Source organism: Poromitra crassiceps (assembly GCF_964638095.1).
Source record: "Poromitra crassiceps genome assembly, chromosome: 30".
Lineage (NCBI taxonomy): Eukaryota > Metazoa > Chordata > Actinopteri > Beryciformes > Melamphaidae > Poromitra > Poromitra crassiceps.
The window spans coordinates 3909308-3929547 of record NC_139652.1 but is presented as its reverse complement, the minus strand read 5'-3'; the positions used below and the strand labels follow the sequence as shown (position 1 = coordinate 3929547).

Sequence of the window (20240 nt, the reverse complement as noted above, 5' to 3'; positions counted from 1 at the left end):
CCGACGTCATTTAGTACTATCAAATTTCTACCCCATTTCAACCAATCATATCATGACGTAACAGCTGTCAATCAATCTTCATTGCGAGGAGAGAATTCAGAGCAGGCAAGATGGCTGCCTAGTGCCTACATGGGCAGACTTTTCTAGCCCATAAATGTTAATATATTTGGCCAATAAGTATGTAACATGCAAAATAAATGCAGACGTGTAACTGGCTCGTTAGTCGTTAAGTCGCATTTCAGGAATATCGTTACTCTTACCCCCGGCCCCTCGGACATTTCAAGGCAGGCATGAGCACTTGTACGCGCGGAGGAGGCCAGTTGCCTGGTTCTCTGCGGATGCCACTCGCGCAGAGGCAGAACACGCTCAATCCCACTGGATTTGGGGGCAGAACACGCCATACAAGCGCCAGGATTGGCCAACGTCAACTCCAGTCCCCAGAACGGTCAAATCAAATCATCCACCTGTCCCAGTCAAAGCAATGCTTGTTTCCAGTCTGATGTGTCATCCACAGACCCTGAGATGTTTCATTTCAGCTCGTCTTTAAGTCACAGTTATTAAAGGGGAGCTAAGCCCCCCAATTCTGGCACTTTCCTCTACTTGGAATTTTTTAAAAAAGGAATGATTTGCATTTTTCATTTTTTATTATCTGTACATACATATACATATACATATATATATATATATATATATATATATATATATATATATATATATATATATAAATATATATAATCAACAGGGAAATTATTTGCTTGGAACATCCCTAGCTGTTCCCAGCGGGACGTCCCAGTGGATGACCTCTGACCTGGGGACACTTGGCGGCATGTCCCTGTGCCCTCAGCCAGCGTTGGATGCAGGTCTGACCGAACAGGTGTCCACAGCGCAGCGCGGCCAGGCGGTGCTCGCCCGCCGTGGTCCAGGGCTCCAGGCAGATGCTGCAGGTATAACCCTCGCCCTCCTCACCCTGCGACGCCGCGGCGGCTGGGACGGACGTCTGTGGGTAAATATGAGGTGAGCTGAATCAATACCAGAAATTATTACTATACTGGACACATAGGACACACCTTAGTCTTTATATTGGATTGCTTTAGAGTCCCTGCATAACCTCACATGGAAGCTATCCAAAATAAAACATGAATATTTCCATGAATAAACTAGGATGACCACACCGCGGATATATGCCTCCGCCAACAAGTGAACAATCGACACCCGTGTCTGTTCAGACTTTGACATTTGCGCCAAATGTGAAGAAATTCCGTCAATGCGTTACTGAGATATTGCGTTAACGAACTTGAAAATGGCGTTTGTGAGGTCACAGTGACCTTGACCTTTGATTACCAAAATGTAATCAGTTCATCCTTGAGTCCACGTGGACGTTTGAGCCAAATTCGAAGAAATTCAGTAAAGGCGTTCCTGAGATATCGCATTAACGAGTCAGAAATGGCGTTCGTGAGGTCACAGTGAGCTTGAACTTTGACGACCATCGTTGAGTCCAAGTGGACGTTTGAGGAAAATTCGCTGAAATTCCGTCAAGGCATTCCTGAGATATCACGTTAACGAGCATGAAACGAGTGGCCATGAGGTCACAGTGACCTTGAACTTTGACCACCAAAAGCTAATCAGTTCATCCTCGAGTCCAAGTGGACTTTTGAGGCAAATTCGAAGAAACTCTGTCAAGGCGTTAGAGATATCGCGTTAACGAGCTTGAAAATGGCGTTGGTGAGGTCATAGTGACCTTGACGTTTGACCACCAAAATCAAATCCTCCTCGAGTCCAAGTCGACGTTTGAGCCAAATTGGAAGAAATTCCGTCAAGGCATTCCTCAGATATCGCGTTAACGAGCTTGGAAATGGCGTTCGTGAGGTCAGTGACCTTGAACCTTGACCTTTGACCACCAAAATGTAATCAGTTTGCGTTAACAACCAACGTATGGACAGATGGACAACCCGAAACCATAATGCCGTCCAGCCTGGCTATCACCAGCGGAGGCATATTAAAAATCATACAAAATACAAAAAGGGATGAGCTGACCACAGCGATATTTTTTTAATCCATTTTCTCCCCAATTGTACTTCGCCAATTATTCCCCCTGCTGCCACGGTCGCTGCTTCACCCTCTGCCGATCTGGGGAGAGACGAGACTAGCACCATGCTTCCTCCCAGACATGAGCAGTAGCCAGCCGCTTCTTTTCACCTGACAGCTGGAGCCTCACCGGCAGGACGTAGCACGTGGGAGGATCATCACGCTATTCCAACCAGTTCCCTTCCCTCTGAACCGGTGCGCCGACCGGCCAGAGGAGGCGCTAGTGCAGCGCCCAGGACAAATACCCTCAAACCGGCTTCCCTCCCACAGACACGAGCCAATTGTGCCTGACCAAGCAGGAGGTAACACGAGGATGCAAACCTGTGCCCCTCGCGTTGGTAGGCAGGGACTTTACCGCTACACTACCCGGACGCCCACCACAGCGATATTTAAGGTGAACTAATTTACTATCATAAGACGTTATCAAAATCTCTAGAAGCTGTGCCCTACTTAAGCCCCCGACACATGATCCATGGTAAAACAGCTCTGCGCCCGCTGTCCCGTTGTTTTCCTCTAGGGGGAGAGCAGCACTGCTGTCCCGTTGTTTTCCTCTAGGGGGAGAGCGGCACTGCTCAACTAGGCAGCAGCACTGCCCTTGGCGATGCACACAGCTCCATTTTGCCACTTTTGCTCCGCGCCCAGAGTCCAAAATGTCTCAACGCTGATTGACGTATCGCTGACCTTTCATGAGCGCAACCAATCAGAGGAGAAGAAGATACTGCCGCTGCACGCTGCTCAACCAATCAGAGGAGAAGAAGATACTGCCGCTGCACGCTGCTCAACCAATCAGAGGAGAAGAAGATACTGCCGCTGCACGCTGCTCGCCTCTGGTGCTGCAGATTTGCGCTCCGCTCACCAGATCTCTCGACCTCGCGGTGAGAAAAGTGCAGAACGCTCCTCGTGTGCCATCAGGCGCCTTTAGAGATGTTTCTGGCAGAGCTCCGTTAATCAGCGGTACAGCACTCCTCTGCTCTCCAGTTTCCTCAATCCTCAACGAGCACCGTCAAGTCAGCTAGAATGTTAAAAGTGTGTCTTCCGCAGCGGGCGTTCAAAATTAAATGTAACCTTAACCTTAATATAAATTTTGAGTAATGCTTTACACTAGTTTCACTCCATATGTCATCACAAGCAGTATTTTTGATGTGTAAGCTATTTTATGGAGGTTCCTCATAGTAAAGGCTATGAGTGATTTAAGTATACTTTGTAGGGATGCGCCGATCGATCGGCGCGTGACCGGTGCCGGTCAGTCCACATAGCCGATTCTGTGCGCCGGTCGGCTTTCCCCTTTTTTTGTTTGGTTAATTACCTGCAGCTGCACGATGCACGCGTTCACGTGACGTGCGCGCACCCCAAGCAGCCAAAAGGAAACACACGCCAGCATGTCCTCCTCATTGTGGAAATTTTACAGTTTGTCACACATGCAAGTCGAAAATAAGCCGCGGAGGGGCAGGGTACGTTGGAGTCCAGTCCAGTCTGAGCGGCTCGCTTCACCTCACCGGCCCCTCTTCCCCGACCAGCTGCAGTCCACATCACCGATGCCTGCTGCTGCTGCTATCTGTCAGTCACGTTGTAACGTGGATACAGGAGAGGACTATTTGTTTCGTATTGCGAATAGAACGACGAACATAACAATAAAACGCATCGGACCAGTGTGCAAGGTTTTCTGTGCGAGATGATTTTTTTTTCGGATGGCGGATTAAAAAGAACGGACTGTGTGTAAACTACGATATTCAAACTGAGTCAACTCAAACTCATTTCTACATCTACTCAAGAACAGCCAAATCCACAACTGTAGAGTGGGCATGGCTTCGAAGGTCTGGGCTCCAGACCTATAGGCTATAAACTCCTTGTCCATTGATAACATTTTGATGTTTATTTATTTTATTAGTTTATTTGGCAGGGACATAATAAAAAACATTAAACACCATAGGGGAAGAGATGCTTTGTAACAGATTTAGCCATAGGCTACTTTCCATCTGGAGCCCCTGTTCTGTTGCACCTTTTTTCTTTTGGAAAAGTAAATGCATGATAGCGGTGGGATATAGCCTACTGGTTGTTTTATATTCATTGTATTTACACAAAAAAGAAAAGCTCTGTCCAGTAACCTGGAACACTTTTATTTTTAGATGTTTTTGAGTGAGATCGTCCTACCTCATGCAAATGATACGAAATGTGACATGAATCTTAATTTTCTATTAAAGCAAAGTAAAAAAATAATAATAATAACATCAAAAAATAACCCGTCAATTATTGTTCTTAGAAAGAAAATCGGAATCGGCCAAAATCGGTATCTGCAAGTCAGACTATTCAAAGATCGGAAATCGGAACCGGCCAAGAAAATGGCAATTGGTGCATCTCTAATATTTTGCACTGCGTGCTTTTATATTAAGGCTAGAAACAGAAGTGGTTGTGTTATTTGCCGTGCTCTTGACAGTGCCTCTGGTTCTCTCTGCAGCCGTCATATTGCCACACACCTGTGAATAAATCTCATGGCGATCTCGTTCAAACTTGACTCCAGCCTCCGTGTTGTTACTTTCTATGAAGAGTGCAACAGAAGCCGTTTTCCCACATGCGTACCGGAAAATTACCTGTAAGTCAATATCGGACATTTCCCTTCACACCTCTCCTCTCGCATGTGGGAATCTAGCAGCGAAATTGCCTGTATGTGGGGGGGGGGGCGGCACTGCAGAGCGGGTGGGGAGTGACGTGTCGGCAAAACTCCGAATGGTGAAATAAGTTTGCTTGTTTATCCGTTCACCTGCGTCGCGTTGAAGCACTTTTTACAGACTGGCTTCGTTTGATGTGTCCGGGCTTGCCTTCGCTGTCGGCAACGTAAGCAAAATACTTCCACATTTCGCTTCGTGCATTTGCTTCGTCTGTGTCCCTGTCAGGCTGTGACTGAAGGAGGAGGAGGACTGTGGCCACAGAGAGCGAGCAGGCAGGAGAGAGGAGAGAGGGGAAAATCAGCACGCCCTCACATGAAGCTGACATACTGCTCTTATTATCACAAGATCATTTCGCCAGTTTGCTTTAATGTGCGCGAATGATTAGATTATGCCCGCTGGAACATTAAGCAACGTGTGTACACCTCGCCCATGAGAGTGTCGCGGGAAATGACTGGACCCGTTCTACACTTGAGTCCGCTATCGCGCATACCGCTCTTCTGACTGGCTCGAAACTGGTGAAATGTCCGCGATGACGGGGTCGCGCTTATACCGGAAAACAACTTTCACACATGCAGGCATTAGACCACGTTCCGGTCATTTAGCGGTACAAAGCGCATGTGGGAAAACGGCTAGAGTTTCAGCAAGAGCGAGGCAGCTTCAGAACGCATGGTCGGTCTCTTTCTCTTATAAATGCATAATCTATGTTTGTTCTTCTACAGGCTGCATTCAATAATATATTATGATCAATTGTTTTTTTTCCCCTCCAAATTATTAATGCCATTAAATAGGAATTAGTCTCTTTATCAAAAATAAGAAGAAGAATTTAAATGACGGCCATTTAATAGATTATGGTGATTTGATCGTCTATCGCCAATCTCTAATGACCACGATTAGACGATATGAGAATAGAGACGATCTCACAGCCCTAACAAGAAGCACTAAAATCCAATGTAAAGAGGTGTGTCCTATTTTTCCAGAGTAGCAATAATCTCTGCTAGTGATTTGGAGTCACTGGATCACATTCCATGGAAGCAATTGGTTAAGAAAATTTACAAAACAAATATTAATATAAAATACAAGAAGCACTAAAATGTCATTGCACACAACAGAATTCCACAACTTTTCCAAAACGTTCAAGGATTTGACTAATTCCATGACTTTTCCAGACCTGGAAAACAAGATTTTGAAATGTCTGTTACCTGGAGCACCGGAGCGGTCGCCTTCGTCCTCTCAGTTGCTGCAGCCGAACTGGAGTCTGAGCACACACACACACACACAGACACACACACACTGTATAAGCCTGGATGAACCTAGCTTGCCTGCTAGAACTGAGCGCTAACTGCCGTTGAACCAACAGTTTACAATACTTTTGACTGGTTCAGTTGTTTTGGAATAATGGAGTAATATGAACGAGGTAACTACGAGATGATTCATTACTAACCAAATAATAATTAATGTATCTTAAAAAGAGCCAACTTAGAAAGAAAATCGTACAAAAAAGAAAAGAAAAAATAAATGAATTGGGGGGGGGGGGGGGGGTTGGTCGCTGCACTAGCGCCTCCTCTGGTCGGTCGGGGTGGAAGGGAACTGGTGGGAATAGCGTGATCCTCCCATGTGCTACGTCCTACCGGTGAAGCTCCTCCTGTCAGGTGAAAAGAAGCGGCTAGCAACTGTGCACGTGTCAAAGGAAGCGGGGTGCTAGTCTACGACTCTCCCCAGATCGGCAGAGGGTGGAGCAACGACCGGGGCAGCATGGGGATAAATTGGCCAAGCATAATTGGGGAGAAAATGGGGAAAAATCTGAAGAAGAAGAAATAATAACAATATAATGTAGATGGGGAGATAACAGGAGAGAGTGAACGCTAACCCATTGAGCTTAACCCATTGATACCTGATGCAGCATTTGTGTGTGTATCCCTTTAAGACCGTGAACCGTGTGACGCGGTTCGCTGTCTTAAAGGGATACACACACAAATGAGGGATATACACGCAAATGCTGCATCAGGTATCAATGGGCCCATGGCACACCAATCAAACATGCTACAACAAACACAGACATTTGTGCAGTGTGCCATGGCTGTCTGTCCTTGTTTGATCAGATTCCACATCACACCAATCGAAACATTATCGAAACACTGGCATCAAGTGAAAGCTCAGACTCACTGCTGGGTTGCTGGGGCTCTGTGTTCTGGCCCGGGGGGTTGACGCTGGGGGGCGCAGGGGGGGCGTTGAGCTGTGCTTCACCCACCTCCCCCTCGTCGGACTCGCTGACCTCCGTGGTGCTGCCGGACCCGGGCTCGCCCTGGCCGGCGGCCGGAGCGCGGAGCAGGAAGTCCAGGAAGCCTCTGGAGTGAGCGGCCGTCTGGCTGGGGTAGTGCACCCTGAGGCCCTGCCTGCACACACACACACACACACACACACAGCTTCTGGTTAGTCTAGGCCAGTGGTTCCCAACCTACGGTACGCGTACCGTAGGTGGTACTTGCGCCCCCTGCTGGTGGTACTTGGAAGGCTCTGTGAAAATCAAAAAAAAAAAAAAAAAAAAAACGTTTTTGTGCTAAATCCATGGTGGTCATTAGTAGTAGTTTTCAAACATGTTAAAGTGAAATAATAATAATAATTATTAATATTTTTGGCAGTGTTTCTCAAGGTAGGTGGTACTTGCGCCCCCCCCTGCTGGTGGTACTTGATCCCTGGAATCCCAATGTTTAAATTATGAAATAAACCCAACTTTAAAATCAATTGTAAAACATGTTTATCTATCAAAATAATACTACGAATGAAAATAAACTTGTGATCATTGAAATTGAGGTTTATTTTGTTGTCTTGAGATTTAGAAACAAATATTTGTTTCTGACGGACACTATACCTGTTGCGCATGCACAATTACCTGCCTGCCCCGCATGGTTACACAAGTGGTGAACAAAGACGAGGAGGGATGCTAAAGTGGATCAAAACGGGAGGGAATCGTAAAAGAGCTGTAGTAGAGGAGAGCAGCAACGATGAAGCACAAGGAGGTGAAGACAGCAGTCAACCCAGCACAAGTGCAGGTGCTGCAGGTTGCACATAGGCTGCAGGTTGGAATAAATTTGCCTCCTGCGTGAACTGTGCATAGCTGAATAAACTGTATTTTAACGTCGGTCATATGGTGGTACTTGGAGAGCCAACTACTTTCTCAGGTGGTACTTGGTGTAAAAAGGTTGGGAACCACTGGTCTAGGCGTTAACTAGGTGTTAGATAGCAGCCACTCTGATCATCAGTCTGTAGTTGAGTTTATTACCACTGACAGCTGTCTGTAGTCAGACTGATGACGTCTGTCAGACGAGTGAGTCAGATGAGTGCCAGGTTATCAATTTCACCCATCTCGATGTGATCACTATAACTAGATTTCAATGCCCCCCCCCCCCCCCGCGGTACCTGACTCTCCTGCGGCGGATCGCTCCCTGTGTTGCTGATGGCCGAGAGGGGCGGTTGCCCGCCGCCCACTGGCTGAAGGCCCAGGCGGTGGGGAGGCGCGGGGGTGCGCGGCTCGCTTCCTCCTCGCCCTCCTCCGCGTCTTCGTCCACCTCGGTGCTGCTGTCAGAGGTCACGACGATGACGGGTGTTACCAGGGCGTCCTGCGCCTGGCCGTAGAGATGAAACGTATCAACATTTCACATCATGATTGTAGTGACCAAAATGATCGTCACGGTTGTGTCAGTATTATCGCGGTATCTTACGCCACGTTCAGACTGCAGGCAAATCTGAGCCCGATTTTTTTTATTGGTTTCCCAAATCTGATTTGGGAGAGTGTCCGCACTGCCACAAATCTGATTTGGGCAAAGTGTTCAAGTGGGATCTGTGTGTCCAGACAGCACCAACCTATCTGCATGGGTTGCTGTGGTAACGACATAGACGTCAGTAAACAACTAGCTGCTGAAGGTGCTTTCCAACGCAGAAGCATGAGAAATGCCCATCGTCTCTTGCCATCCAAACAATCGCGCTCCTGAAAAAAACTATTGATCTCAGCGAGACTCCCCCTTGTATGTAACCGAGCGAGGAAAGCGCCAGGTTTATTTGTATGTATTATTTGTATGCCCCTGCGGGAAGGGGGGGGGGGCTGACGTCAGCTGGCGACTAGCTGACTTCACCATTCACAATCAAACTGATGAGTTCATAGGGCCCTGGATGAAATTAGTATTATGCTTGGTTGGGGTGGCTTTTGGTGTTTTGCGGTAAAAGTGGCTCTGCTTCTTTTTTCTTTACTTTCTTTAGTGACATTGCATAGATAAAAACAAAACAGAGAAAAATGCAAATAAAGAAGAAAACAAAATAAATACAAAAAAAGTATAGATGAGAAGCAGCATCATTCCGTGTTTTAGGGCTGAAGAACTGTCGAAATCAACTTCATGACCATCATATGGGCACTTTTGGTCACGATGGTCAAAAGTGTCTCTCCTACTGTCTTTGTCTAAAGAACCGGCACGTGTTGGACGGTAAAGAACAGCACGTGTTGGACGGTAAAGAACTGGCACGTGTTGGACGGTAAAGAACTGGCACGTGTTGGACGGTAAAGAACTGACACATGTTGGACGGTAAAGAACTGGCACGTGTTGGGCGGTAAAGAACTGGCACGTGTTGGACGGTAAAGAACTGGCACGTGTTGGACGGTAAAGAACTGGCACGTGTTGGACGGTAAAGAACTGGCACGTGTTGGACGGTAAAGAACTGGCACGTGTTGGACGGTAAAGAACTGGCACGTGTTGGACGGTAAAGAACTGGCACGTGTTGGACGGTAAAGAACTGGCACGTGTTGGACGGTAAAGAACTGGCACGTGTTGGACGGTAAAGAACTGGCACGTGTTGGACGGTAAAGAACTGGCACGTGTTGGGCGGTAAAGAACTGGCACGTGTTGGACGGTAAAGAACTGGCACGTGTTGGACGGTAAAGAACTGGCACGTGTTGGACGGTAAAGAACTGGCACGTGTTGGACGGTAAAGAACTGGCACGTGTTGGACGGTAAAGAACTGGCACATGTTGGACGGTAAAGAACTAGCACGTGTTGGACAGTAAAGAACTGGCACGTGTTGGGCGGTAAAGAACTGGCACGTGTTGGACGGTAAAGAACTGGCACGTGTTGGACAGTAAAGAACTGGCACGTGTTGGACGGTAAAGAACTGGCACGTGTTGGACGGTAAAGAACTGGCACGTGTTGGACGGTAAAGAACTGGCACGTGTTGACGGTAAAGAACTGGCACGTGTTGGACGGTAAATAACTGGCACGTGTTGGACGGTAAAGAACTGGCACGTGTTGGACGGTAAAGAACTGGCACGTGTTGGACGGTAAAGAACTGGCACGTGTTGGGCGGTAAAGAACTGGCACGTGTTGGACGGTAAAGAACTGGCACGTGTTGGACGGTAAAGAACTGGCACGTGTTGGACGGTAAAGAACTGGCACGTGTTGGACGGTAAAGAACTAGCACATGTTGGACAGTAAAGAACTGGCACGTGTTGGACGGTAAAGAACTGGCACGTGTTGGACGGTAAAGAACTGGCACGTGTTGGGCGGTAAAGAACTGGCACGTGTTGGGCGGTAAAGAACTGGCACGTGTTGGACGGTAAAGAACTAGCACATGTTGGACGGTAAAGAACTGGCACGTGTTGGACAGTAAAGAACTGGCACGTGTTGGACGGTAAAGAACTGGCACGTGTTGGACGGTAAAGAACTGGCACGTGTTGGACGGTAAAGAACTGGCACGTGTTGGACGGTAAAGAACTGGCACGTGTTGGACGGTAAAGAACTGGCACGTGTTGGACGGTAAAGAACTGGCACATGTTGGACGGTAAAGAACTGGCACGTGTTGGACGGTAAAGAACTGGCACGTGTTGGACGGTAAAGAACTGGCACATGTTGGACGGTAAAGAACTAGCACGTGTTGGACAGTAAAGAACTGGCACGTGTTGGGCGGTAAAGAACTGGCACGTGTTGGACGGTAAAGAACTGGCACGTGTTGGACGGTAAAGAACTGGCACGTGTTGGACGGTAAAGAACTGGCACGTGTTGGACGGTAAAGAACTAGCACATGTTGGACGGTAAAGAACTGGCACGTGTTGGACGGTAAAGAACTGGCACGTGTTGGACGGTAAAGAACTGGCACGTGTTGGACGGTAAAGAACTGGCACGTGTTGGACGGTAAAGAACTGGCACGTGTTGGACGGTAAAGAACTGGCACGTGTTGGGCGGTAAAGAACTGGCACGTGTTGGACGGTAAAGAACTGGCACGTGTTGGACGGTAAAGAACTGGCACGTGTTGGACGGTAAAGAACTGGCACGTGTTGGACGGTAAAGAACTGGCACGTGTTGGGCGGTAAAGAACTGGCACGTGTTGGACGGTAAAGAACTGGCACGTGTTGGGCGGTAAAGAACTGGCACGTGTTGGGCAGTAAAGAACTGGCACGTGTTGGACGGTAAAGAACAAGCACATGTTGGACGGTAAAGAACTGGCACGTGTTGGGCGGTAAAGAACTGGCACGTGTTGGACGGTAAAGAACTGGCACGTGTTGGACGGTAAAGAACTGGCACGTGTTGGACGGTAAAGAACTGGCACGTGTTGGGCGGTAAAGAACTAGCACGTGTTGGACGGTAAAGAACTGGCACGTGTTGGACGGTAAAGAACTGGCACGTGTTGGACGGTAAAGAACTGGCACGTGTTGGACGGTAAAGAACTGGCACGTGTTGGGCGGTAAAGAACTGGCACGTGTTGGACAGTAAAGAACTGGCACGTGTTGGACGGTAAAGAACTGGCACGTGTTGGACGGTAAAGAACTGGCACGTGTTGGGCGGTAAAGAACTGGCACGTGTTGGACGGTAAAGAACTGGCACGTGTTGGACGGTAAAGAACTAGCACATGTTGGACGGTAAAGAACTGGCACGTGTTGGACGGTAAAGAACTGGCACGTGTTGGACGGTAAAGAACTGGCACGTGTTGGACGGTAAAGAACTGGCACGTGTTGGGCGGTAAAGAACTGGCACATGTTGGACAGTAAAGAACTGGCACGTGTTGGACGGTAAAGAACTGGCACATGTTGGACAGTAAAGAACTGGCACGTGTTGGACGGTAAAGAACTGGCACGTGTTGGACGGTAAAGAACTAGCACATGTTGGACGGTAAAGAACTGGCACGTGTTGGACGGTAAAGAACTAGCACATGTTGGACGGTAAAGAACTGGCACGTGTTGGACGGTAAAGAACTGGCACGTGTTGGACGGTAAAGAACTGGCACGTGTTGGACGGTAAAGAACTAGCACATGTTGGACAGTAAAGAACTGGCACGTGTTGGACGGTAAAGAACTGGCACGTGTTGGACGGTAAAGAACTGGCACGTGTTGGGCGGTAAAGAACTGGCACGTGTTGGGCGGTAAAGAACTGGCACGTGTTGGACGGTAAAGAACTAGCACATGTTGGACGGTAAAGAACTGGCACGTGTTGGACAGTAAAGAACTGGCACGTGTTGGACGGTAAAGAACTGGCACGTGTTGGACGGTAAAGAACTGGCACGTGTTGGACGGTAAAGAACTGGCACGTGTTGGACGGTAAAGAACTGGCACATGTTGGACGGTAAAGAACTAGCACGTGTTGGACAGTAAAGAACTGGCACGTGTTGGGCGGTAAAGAACTGGCACGTGTTGGACGGTAAAGAACTGGCACGTGTTGGACAGTAAAGAACTGGCACGTGTTGGACGGTAAAGAACTGGCACGTGTTGGACGGTAAAGAACTAGCACATGTTGGACGGTAAAGAACTGGCACGTGTTGGACGGTAAAGAACTGGCACGTGTTGGACGGTAAAGAACTGGCACGTGTTGGACGGTAAAGAACTGGCACGTGTTGGACGGTAAAGAACTGGCACGTGTTGGACGGTAAAGAACTGGCACGTGTTGGGCGGTAAAGAACTGGCACGTGTTGGACGGTAAAGAACTGGCACGTGTTGGACGGTAAAGAACTGGCACGTGTTGGACGGTAAAGAACTGGCACGTGTTGGACGGTAAAGAACTGGCACGTGTTGGGCGGTAAAGAACTGGCACGTGTTGGACGGTAAAGAACTGGCACGTGTTGGGCGGTAAAGAACTGGCACGTGTTGGGCAGTAAAGAACTGGCACGTGTTGGACGGTAAAGAACAAGCACATGTTGGACGGTAAAGAACTGGCACGTGTTGGGCGGTAAAGAACTGGCACGTGTTGGACGGTAAAGAACTGGCACGTGTTGGACGGTAAAGAACTGGCACGTGTTGGACGGTAAAGAACTGGCACGTGTTGGGCGGTAAAGAACTGGCACGTGTTGGACGGTAAAGAACTGGCACGTGTTGGACGGTAAAGAACTGGCACGTGTTGGACGGTAAAGAACTGGCACGTGTTGGACGGTAAAGAACTGGCACGTGTTGGGCGGTAAAGAACTGGCACGTGTTGGACAGTAAAGAACTGGCACGTGTTGGACGGTAAAGAACTGGCACGTGTTGGGCGGTAAAGAACTGGCACGTGTTGGACGGTAAAGAACTGGCACGTGTTGGACGGTAAAGAACTAGCACATGTTGGACGGTAAAGAACTGGCACGTGTTGGACGGTAAAGAACTGGCACGTGTTGGACGGTAAAGAACTGGCACGTGTTGGACGGTAAAGAACTGGCACGTGTTGGGCGGTAAAGAACTGGCACATGTTGGACAGTAAAGAACTGGCACGTGTTGGACGGTAAAGAACTGGCACGTGTTGGACAGTAAAGAACTGGCACGTGTTGGACAGTAAAGAACTGGCACGTGTTGGACGGTAAAGAACTGGCACGTGTTGGGCAGTAAAGAACTGGCACATGTTGGACAGTAAAGAACTGGCACATGTTGGACGGTAAAGAACTGGCACATGTTGGACGGTAAAGAACTGGCACATGTTGGACGGTAAAGAACTGGCACATGTTGGACAGTAAAGAACTGGCACATGTTGGACAGTAAAGAACTGGCACGTGTTGGACGGTAAAGAACTGGCACGTGTTGGACGGTAAAGAACTGGCACATGTTGGACGGTAAAGAACTGGCACATGTTGGACGGTAAAGAACTGGCACGTGTTGGACGGTAAAGAACTGGCACATGTTGGACAGTAAAGAACTGGCACGTGTTGGACGGTAAAGAACTGGCACATGTTGGACAGTAAAGAACTGGCACATGTTGGACAGTAAAGAACTGGCACGTGTTGGACAGTAAAGAACTGGCACGTGTTGGACAGTAAAGAACTGGCACATGTTGGACAGTAAAGAACTGGCACATGTTGGACAGTAAAGAACTGGCACGTGTTGGACGGTAAAGAACTGGCACGTGTTGGACGGTAAAGAACTGGCACATGTTGGACAGTAAAGAACTGGCACGTGTTGGACGGTAAAGAACTGGCACGTGTTGGACGGTAAAGAACTGGCACGTGTTGGACGGTAAAGAACTGGCACGTGTTGGACGGTAAAGAACTGGCACGTGTTGGACAGTAAAGAACTGGCACGTGTTGGACAGTAAAGAACTGGCACGTGTTGGACAGTAAAGAACTGGCACGTGTTGGACAGTAAAGAACTGGCACGTGTTGGACAGTAAAGAACTGGCACGTGTTGGACAGTAAAGAACTGGCACGTGTTGGACGGTAAAGAACTGGCACATGTTGGACAGTAAAGAACTGACACGTGTTGGACGGTAAAGAACTAGCACATGTTGGACAGTAAAGAACTGGCACATGTTGGACAGTAAAGAACTGGCACGTGTTGGACAGTAAAGAACTGACACATGTTGGACAGTAAAGAACTGGCACATGTTGGACAGTAAAGAACTGGCACATGTTGGACGGTAAAGAACTGGCACATGTTGGACAGTAAAGAACTGGCACATGTTGGACAGTAAAGAACTGGCACGTGTTGGACGGTAAAGAACTGGCACGTGTTGGACGGTAAAGAACTAGCACATGTTGGACGGTAAAGAACTGGCACGTGTTGGACGGTAAAGAACTGGCACGTGTTGGACGGTAAAGAACTAGCACATGTTGGACGGTAAAGAACTGGCACGTGTTGGACGGTAAAGAACTAGCACATGTTGGACGGTAAAGAACTGGCACGTGTTGGACGGTAAAGAACTGGCACGTGTTGGACGGTAAAGAACTGGCACATGTTGGACGGTAAAGAACTGGCACGTGTTGGACGGTAAAGAACTGGCACGTGTTGGACGGTAAAGAACTGGCACGTGTTGACGGTAAAGAGTAACATTAACTGATACTTTTCAATTGTCAGTTAGACAGTTTCATGCCTGCAGTGATGAACGCACTAATGTAGCCGTACCTGAGGATTGGTAGGAAACAACAACAAAATGATGACCAGGCGAACCCGGGACATTTTTACTTGCTTATAATATAATAAGAATAATAAGAATCTGGACAGAAACAATAGGTTTCCCAGCATTCACTATGAATACCTAATTAGGACATTTATGCAATTTTCTGCTTGCATAAACATTAAAAATAATAACAGAGCCAATAGGATTTGGTGCAATTTGGACACATTATTTTAATAACAGTGCATTGTGCAACAGCAGCAACGATAATCGCGGTCATCAAACCTACATGATTTGAATCATTAAAATATGAAACGGTAAAACTAACGTCAGGAATTAGATCATGGTTTATCATTACAGCGCTAATCGTTTCACCCCTACCTCGGCGTCCTGCACCTGGCCAACCGGCACCTGGACGGCGGCGTCGGCGTCGCCCACCTCTGCCTGCCTGCCGGCTCCGCTCAGCAGCTCCAGGAAGAAGTCTACCTGCTCCACCTCCATCTCCTCCATCTGCAAAGTGAACACAGGCCGCTTCCGTTTACTATCTGCAACTTACTACTACTAGATCCACACTGTTGTATATATATTACTGTGTTGTACTACTGGTACATATTTCATACTCTTATTCTATAGTACTTGATAAATAGAATAATGCACATATTTAACACATGTATTTTTATTTTCACATATTTTATTTATCTGCCTTAGTCTATTCTTATATAATTTTCCCTGTGCTTATATATTTCCCTACTTGAATGTGAGCAACCGTAGCACTAGCATTGCATAATTTCCCCTCGGAGATCAATAAATTATTTCTGATTTCTGATAACATACGACCATGCAAGGAACACATGGAACAACGCATAGAGCAACACATGGGACAACGCATAGAGCAACACATGGGACAACGCATAGAGCAACACATGGAACAACGCATAGAGCAACACATGGGACAACGCATAGAGCAACACATGGAACAACGCATAGAGCAACACATGGGACAACGCATAGAGCAACACATGGGACAACGCATAGAGCAACACGTGAACAACGCATAGAGCAACACATGGGACAACGCATAGAGCAACACATGGGACAACGCATAGAGCAACACATGGAACAACGCATAGAGCAACACATGGGACAACGCATAGAGCAACACATGAACAACGCATAGAGCAACACATGAACAACGCATAGAGCAACACATGGGACAACGCATAGAGCAACACATGGGACAACGCATAGAGCAACACATGGGACAACGCATAGAGCAACACATGGGACAACGCATAGAGCAACACATGGAACAACGCATAGAGCAACACATGGAACAACGCATAGAGCAACACATGGGACAACGCATAGAGCAACACATGGGACAACGCATAGAGCAACACATGGGACAACACATAGAGCAACACATGAACAACGCATAGAGCAACACATGGAACAACGCATAGAGCAACACATGGAACAACGCATAGAGCAACGCATGGGACAACGCATAGAGCAACACATGAACAACGCATAGAGCAACACATGGAACAACGCATAGAGCAACACATGGAACAACGCATAGAGCAACACATGGGACAACGCATAGAGCAACACATGGGACAACGCATAGAGCAACACATGGGACAACGCATAGAGCAACACATGGAACAACGCATAGAGCAACACATGGAACAACGCATAGAGCAACACATGGGACAACGCATAGAGCAACACATGGGACAACGCATAGAGCAACACATGGAACAACGCATAGAGCAACACATGGAACAACGCATAGAGCAACACATGGGACAACATTTAAATTTAATGCAACGCAAACATAGAGCTTAACAGGCACGTGACTTCTCGTGACGTAATTTGCCCCGGAAGTAAGTTCCGCCGTCCATTTTCTCCATAGACATCTCGATAAATCCAAAATTGTTACGGTTTTAAGGCTCGAACCAAGCCAACCATAAAACCATAAACATTTGGTTTAAGCGAGAACAAAAAATAACTACGGGGGGGGTCGTTTTTTCCCCCTGTTGTTTTTTCACTTCCGTGGGGCAAATTACATCACGAAAAGTCATGTGTCTGTTGAGCTCTATTGCTGCGATAGATAAGACCCTTAGCTCAGACTGGGCGGGTTCTGTTGTAACTGCGATCTCTGTAAATGTGTTTTTAAGACAGATAAATGTCAGCTGCATCTATGATGCTGCAACACAGGAAACTGAGCTGCTGCATTGAGGTCTATAATTAGTGTTCATTTTGTCGTGTATTTTTTTATTTAGTCTTACTCTTATGTCAAATGTCCTTGTTCATTTTTATCATATTTGGTAAACCTCATCCTGTTCTTGTTGTTTAGTCAAGTTTTAGTCAACTAAAAGTTTGAGTATTTTAGTCTCGTCTTAGTCTTGGGGGGAAAAGGTAGTCGACGAACATTTTTCGTCATCGTTTTCGAAATTAACACTACTGTGTAGAAGATTAAACAGATTATGTTGAAAATAAAGCATTTTCAAGGGGTGTATTCAAATTCAAGTATATTCAAATTCAAGCATATTCCTAACCTTGAAAACATGACAGTTAAAATCAAGCATTTTCCAAACTTTCAAGACTTTGTACGGTTGCTGTATGGTTTTGCACTCACTGAGGAAAAAAAACATGAAAGGAAAGATACCAAATCTCCAGTATCAGATTGGCTTTGTGGCGTAAGCTCTTCCTAGGGTTCATACAGACGTTACAAAACCAAATTCAAAGTAGACGACCAGCTGCATAACGTTACACACTCAACGTTACACAACCTGCATGTTGTGTAACTCGCTAGCTATCCGTTAAGGTTTATATCTGGGTGCACAGATTGACAGTCCATCAGCAGTGAGCAGTCGGCCTGAGAAACGAGGCTGTGGCTTCCTTTGCATCTTGACTTGCTGCTACTGTAGCCGTGATGAGCTAACCTGCTGCTGCTAGCCGTGATGAGCTAACGCTAGCTAACCTGCTGCTACGGGGTGGGGGACAACACTTGACACCGAGGCGTATGAGGCCTAGCACGGGAAGCAAACTAACATCAGATCCCTCAGTTCAGTTGTTCAGTCCACTTCACTGCTTGTTCATTAATGCACTTTACAGGCCTGACAGCACATAACAACACAACAAACAGCCATCAACATGACAAACATCAACGTGTTGGTTACCAAGCACGTATCCCGCTATTTACCAACATAACGTTATTATAATATAGTAACGTTAACATGCATTGCGATGTCCGTACCTTCAAGAAGAACACACTGCTGACGGTGACTTGAACGTTATTTCTCGTAGAAAGCTTGCCTGTAGGAGAGACGTTAGCTTGGTTAGCTCGTTAGCACGGCTAGCTAAACAGGCTACAGCTAACGCCAAGCTAGCAGGCTGAGAGAGAGACAGACCTGAAGAGAAGCCTAGCGTTAATTGCGGCTTGTTCCGCTGTGACAGGCCGTGTGGAGCAGCAGCATGACACGGATCAGCGTGTTGTGATGTGTTGGGGAGGTGGTGGTCTGTGTTTGGGTGTTTCTCCGTCAGATCAGAGCGGGACTCGGACTCGGTTTTCCCGGGAGATGCTGGTAGACGGGCTGGAAGGCTCGAATCTCCCGGCGCCAGTCCGTGCGGCCCGCCCCATCCTGCTGAAACGTCATCAGTAAAGATCGTATATTGAGATGATCGAGATGATTTAAATGAATACAAAAAATAACAACAACAAATTGAAAAATAAAATAAAAAGGATCTAGATGATGGAAGAAGCAAACTTCAAAACCTAAGATATACCCGCTGGGTTTACTGATATTGATCTTCCCTGTAGCTTTTGCAAACCAATACAGAAACATTTTCTAATTTATTTTTTGATTAAATAAAAAAATTTAAAAAAATTGGGCTGATCTTTGATTTTGGTAAATTTTGGGCTGATCTGGTATCTGTTGCTATACAAATTCAAACAATGGGGCCTTTGAATTTCTGACAAGCTCTATTTTCTGAAAATGGCTCATAAAAACACACTTCAATGTACCTGGACTTCCCATACATATATGTATCTATTCTGGGTCTAGACTAGAGAGTTTATTTAACAAGGCTGTGATTATCCTAGAGCTCACAAGAGGTCATTTTATATATAAGGTAATCTTTATCTTTATCTTTATTGTTTATTTAAGCAGGGACAGTACACAATAAATATATTGCACCAGAGATAGCTAAAAGTTAATTTGCATCTGTAGTCCCTGGGCACACAGAGTCCGGTGCGCACACAGTACATATCAAATACAGCAATTAAAAGAAAATCCTAATGTCTAAACAATCAAGATACATGACAAAAAATGATACTTACTATTAGCAAGATAATACATATACAATGCGCATAACAGTGGAATAGAACACATAGAGGTAGATAGCAATCCACTAAAATCACACATTGGCAAATTAGGTAGGCTAGTGGTAAAAAATAAATAATGTCATAGCACAAAAGAAATAGTATATGAGACCACACCAATGACTATAGGTGGCCACAAGACTGACCCTCTCTCAGCCACTTCTTAATAGAGGATTTAAAACCTTTCAGAGTACTGCAGCCTTTAATTACTGCTGGCAGGGTGTTCCACAGCCTGCCCGCTTTGACTGTGAATGCGATTGACTGAATTTAGTTAATCTAAAAGGCACGCAACAGTCCCCTCTAGTGGAGGCTCTTGTAGTTCTCACACTGGTGTTGCGATTTGTCACTAATTTGCTGAAAGGCGGGGTGGGGGGCAAGACCATGGAAGATCCTATACAACAAACAAACAAACAAACAAGGTAAGTATAAGGTCAAGTAAAACAAATTGTATAATCACATTTTGATGAGGCCATATTTCATCACACATTCATGTGATTGGGCTCTTTGGATTCACAGGAGACTCAGCTTTGTAGCCATGACTGTTTTGGCACCACAGTGTGTAGAAATAGGGAAACAAAAAATAACATATTTTCACTGCATGCAGAACACTGTCTTTAGGACCCTGGAGCTCATATACCCTATGTAGATGACATATGTCAGATATGGTGTAAAGCTATGCTAAAGCTAAGCTAAAGCTATATCTTGATGTGAGAGGTCAAGGGACCCAATTGAGTAGTCATGCCCATTTACATTTGTGAAAAACTGTGCCGACTT

The 20240-nt window shown here is 46.6% G+C and overlaps 1 protein-coding gene across 1 annotated transcript in view; it reads right to left on the bottom strand.

Moving 5' to 3' along the window:
• rfwd3 (ring finger and WD repeat domain 3) overlaps positions 1-18372 on the bottom strand; it is a 46384-nt gene extending 28012 nt beyond the window's left edge. Inside the window, exons 1-6 of the mRNA XM_083663283.1 lie at positions 18342-18372; positions 15458-15586; positions 8169-8374; positions 6915-7144; positions 5951-6006; positions 809-997 (exon numbers count right to left, since the gene is read on the bottom strand). Of these exons, the coding sequence (XP_083519409.1) occupies positions 809-997; positions 5951-6006; positions 6915-7144; positions 8169-8374; positions 15458-15586 (810 nt within the window). The 5' untranslated portion in view covers positions 18342-18372. The remainder of the gene's footprint in view (positions 1-808; positions 998-5950; positions 6007-6914; positions 7145-8168; positions 8375-15457; positions 15587-18341) is intronic.
• Positions 18373-20240: the final 1868 nt, after the last annotated feature.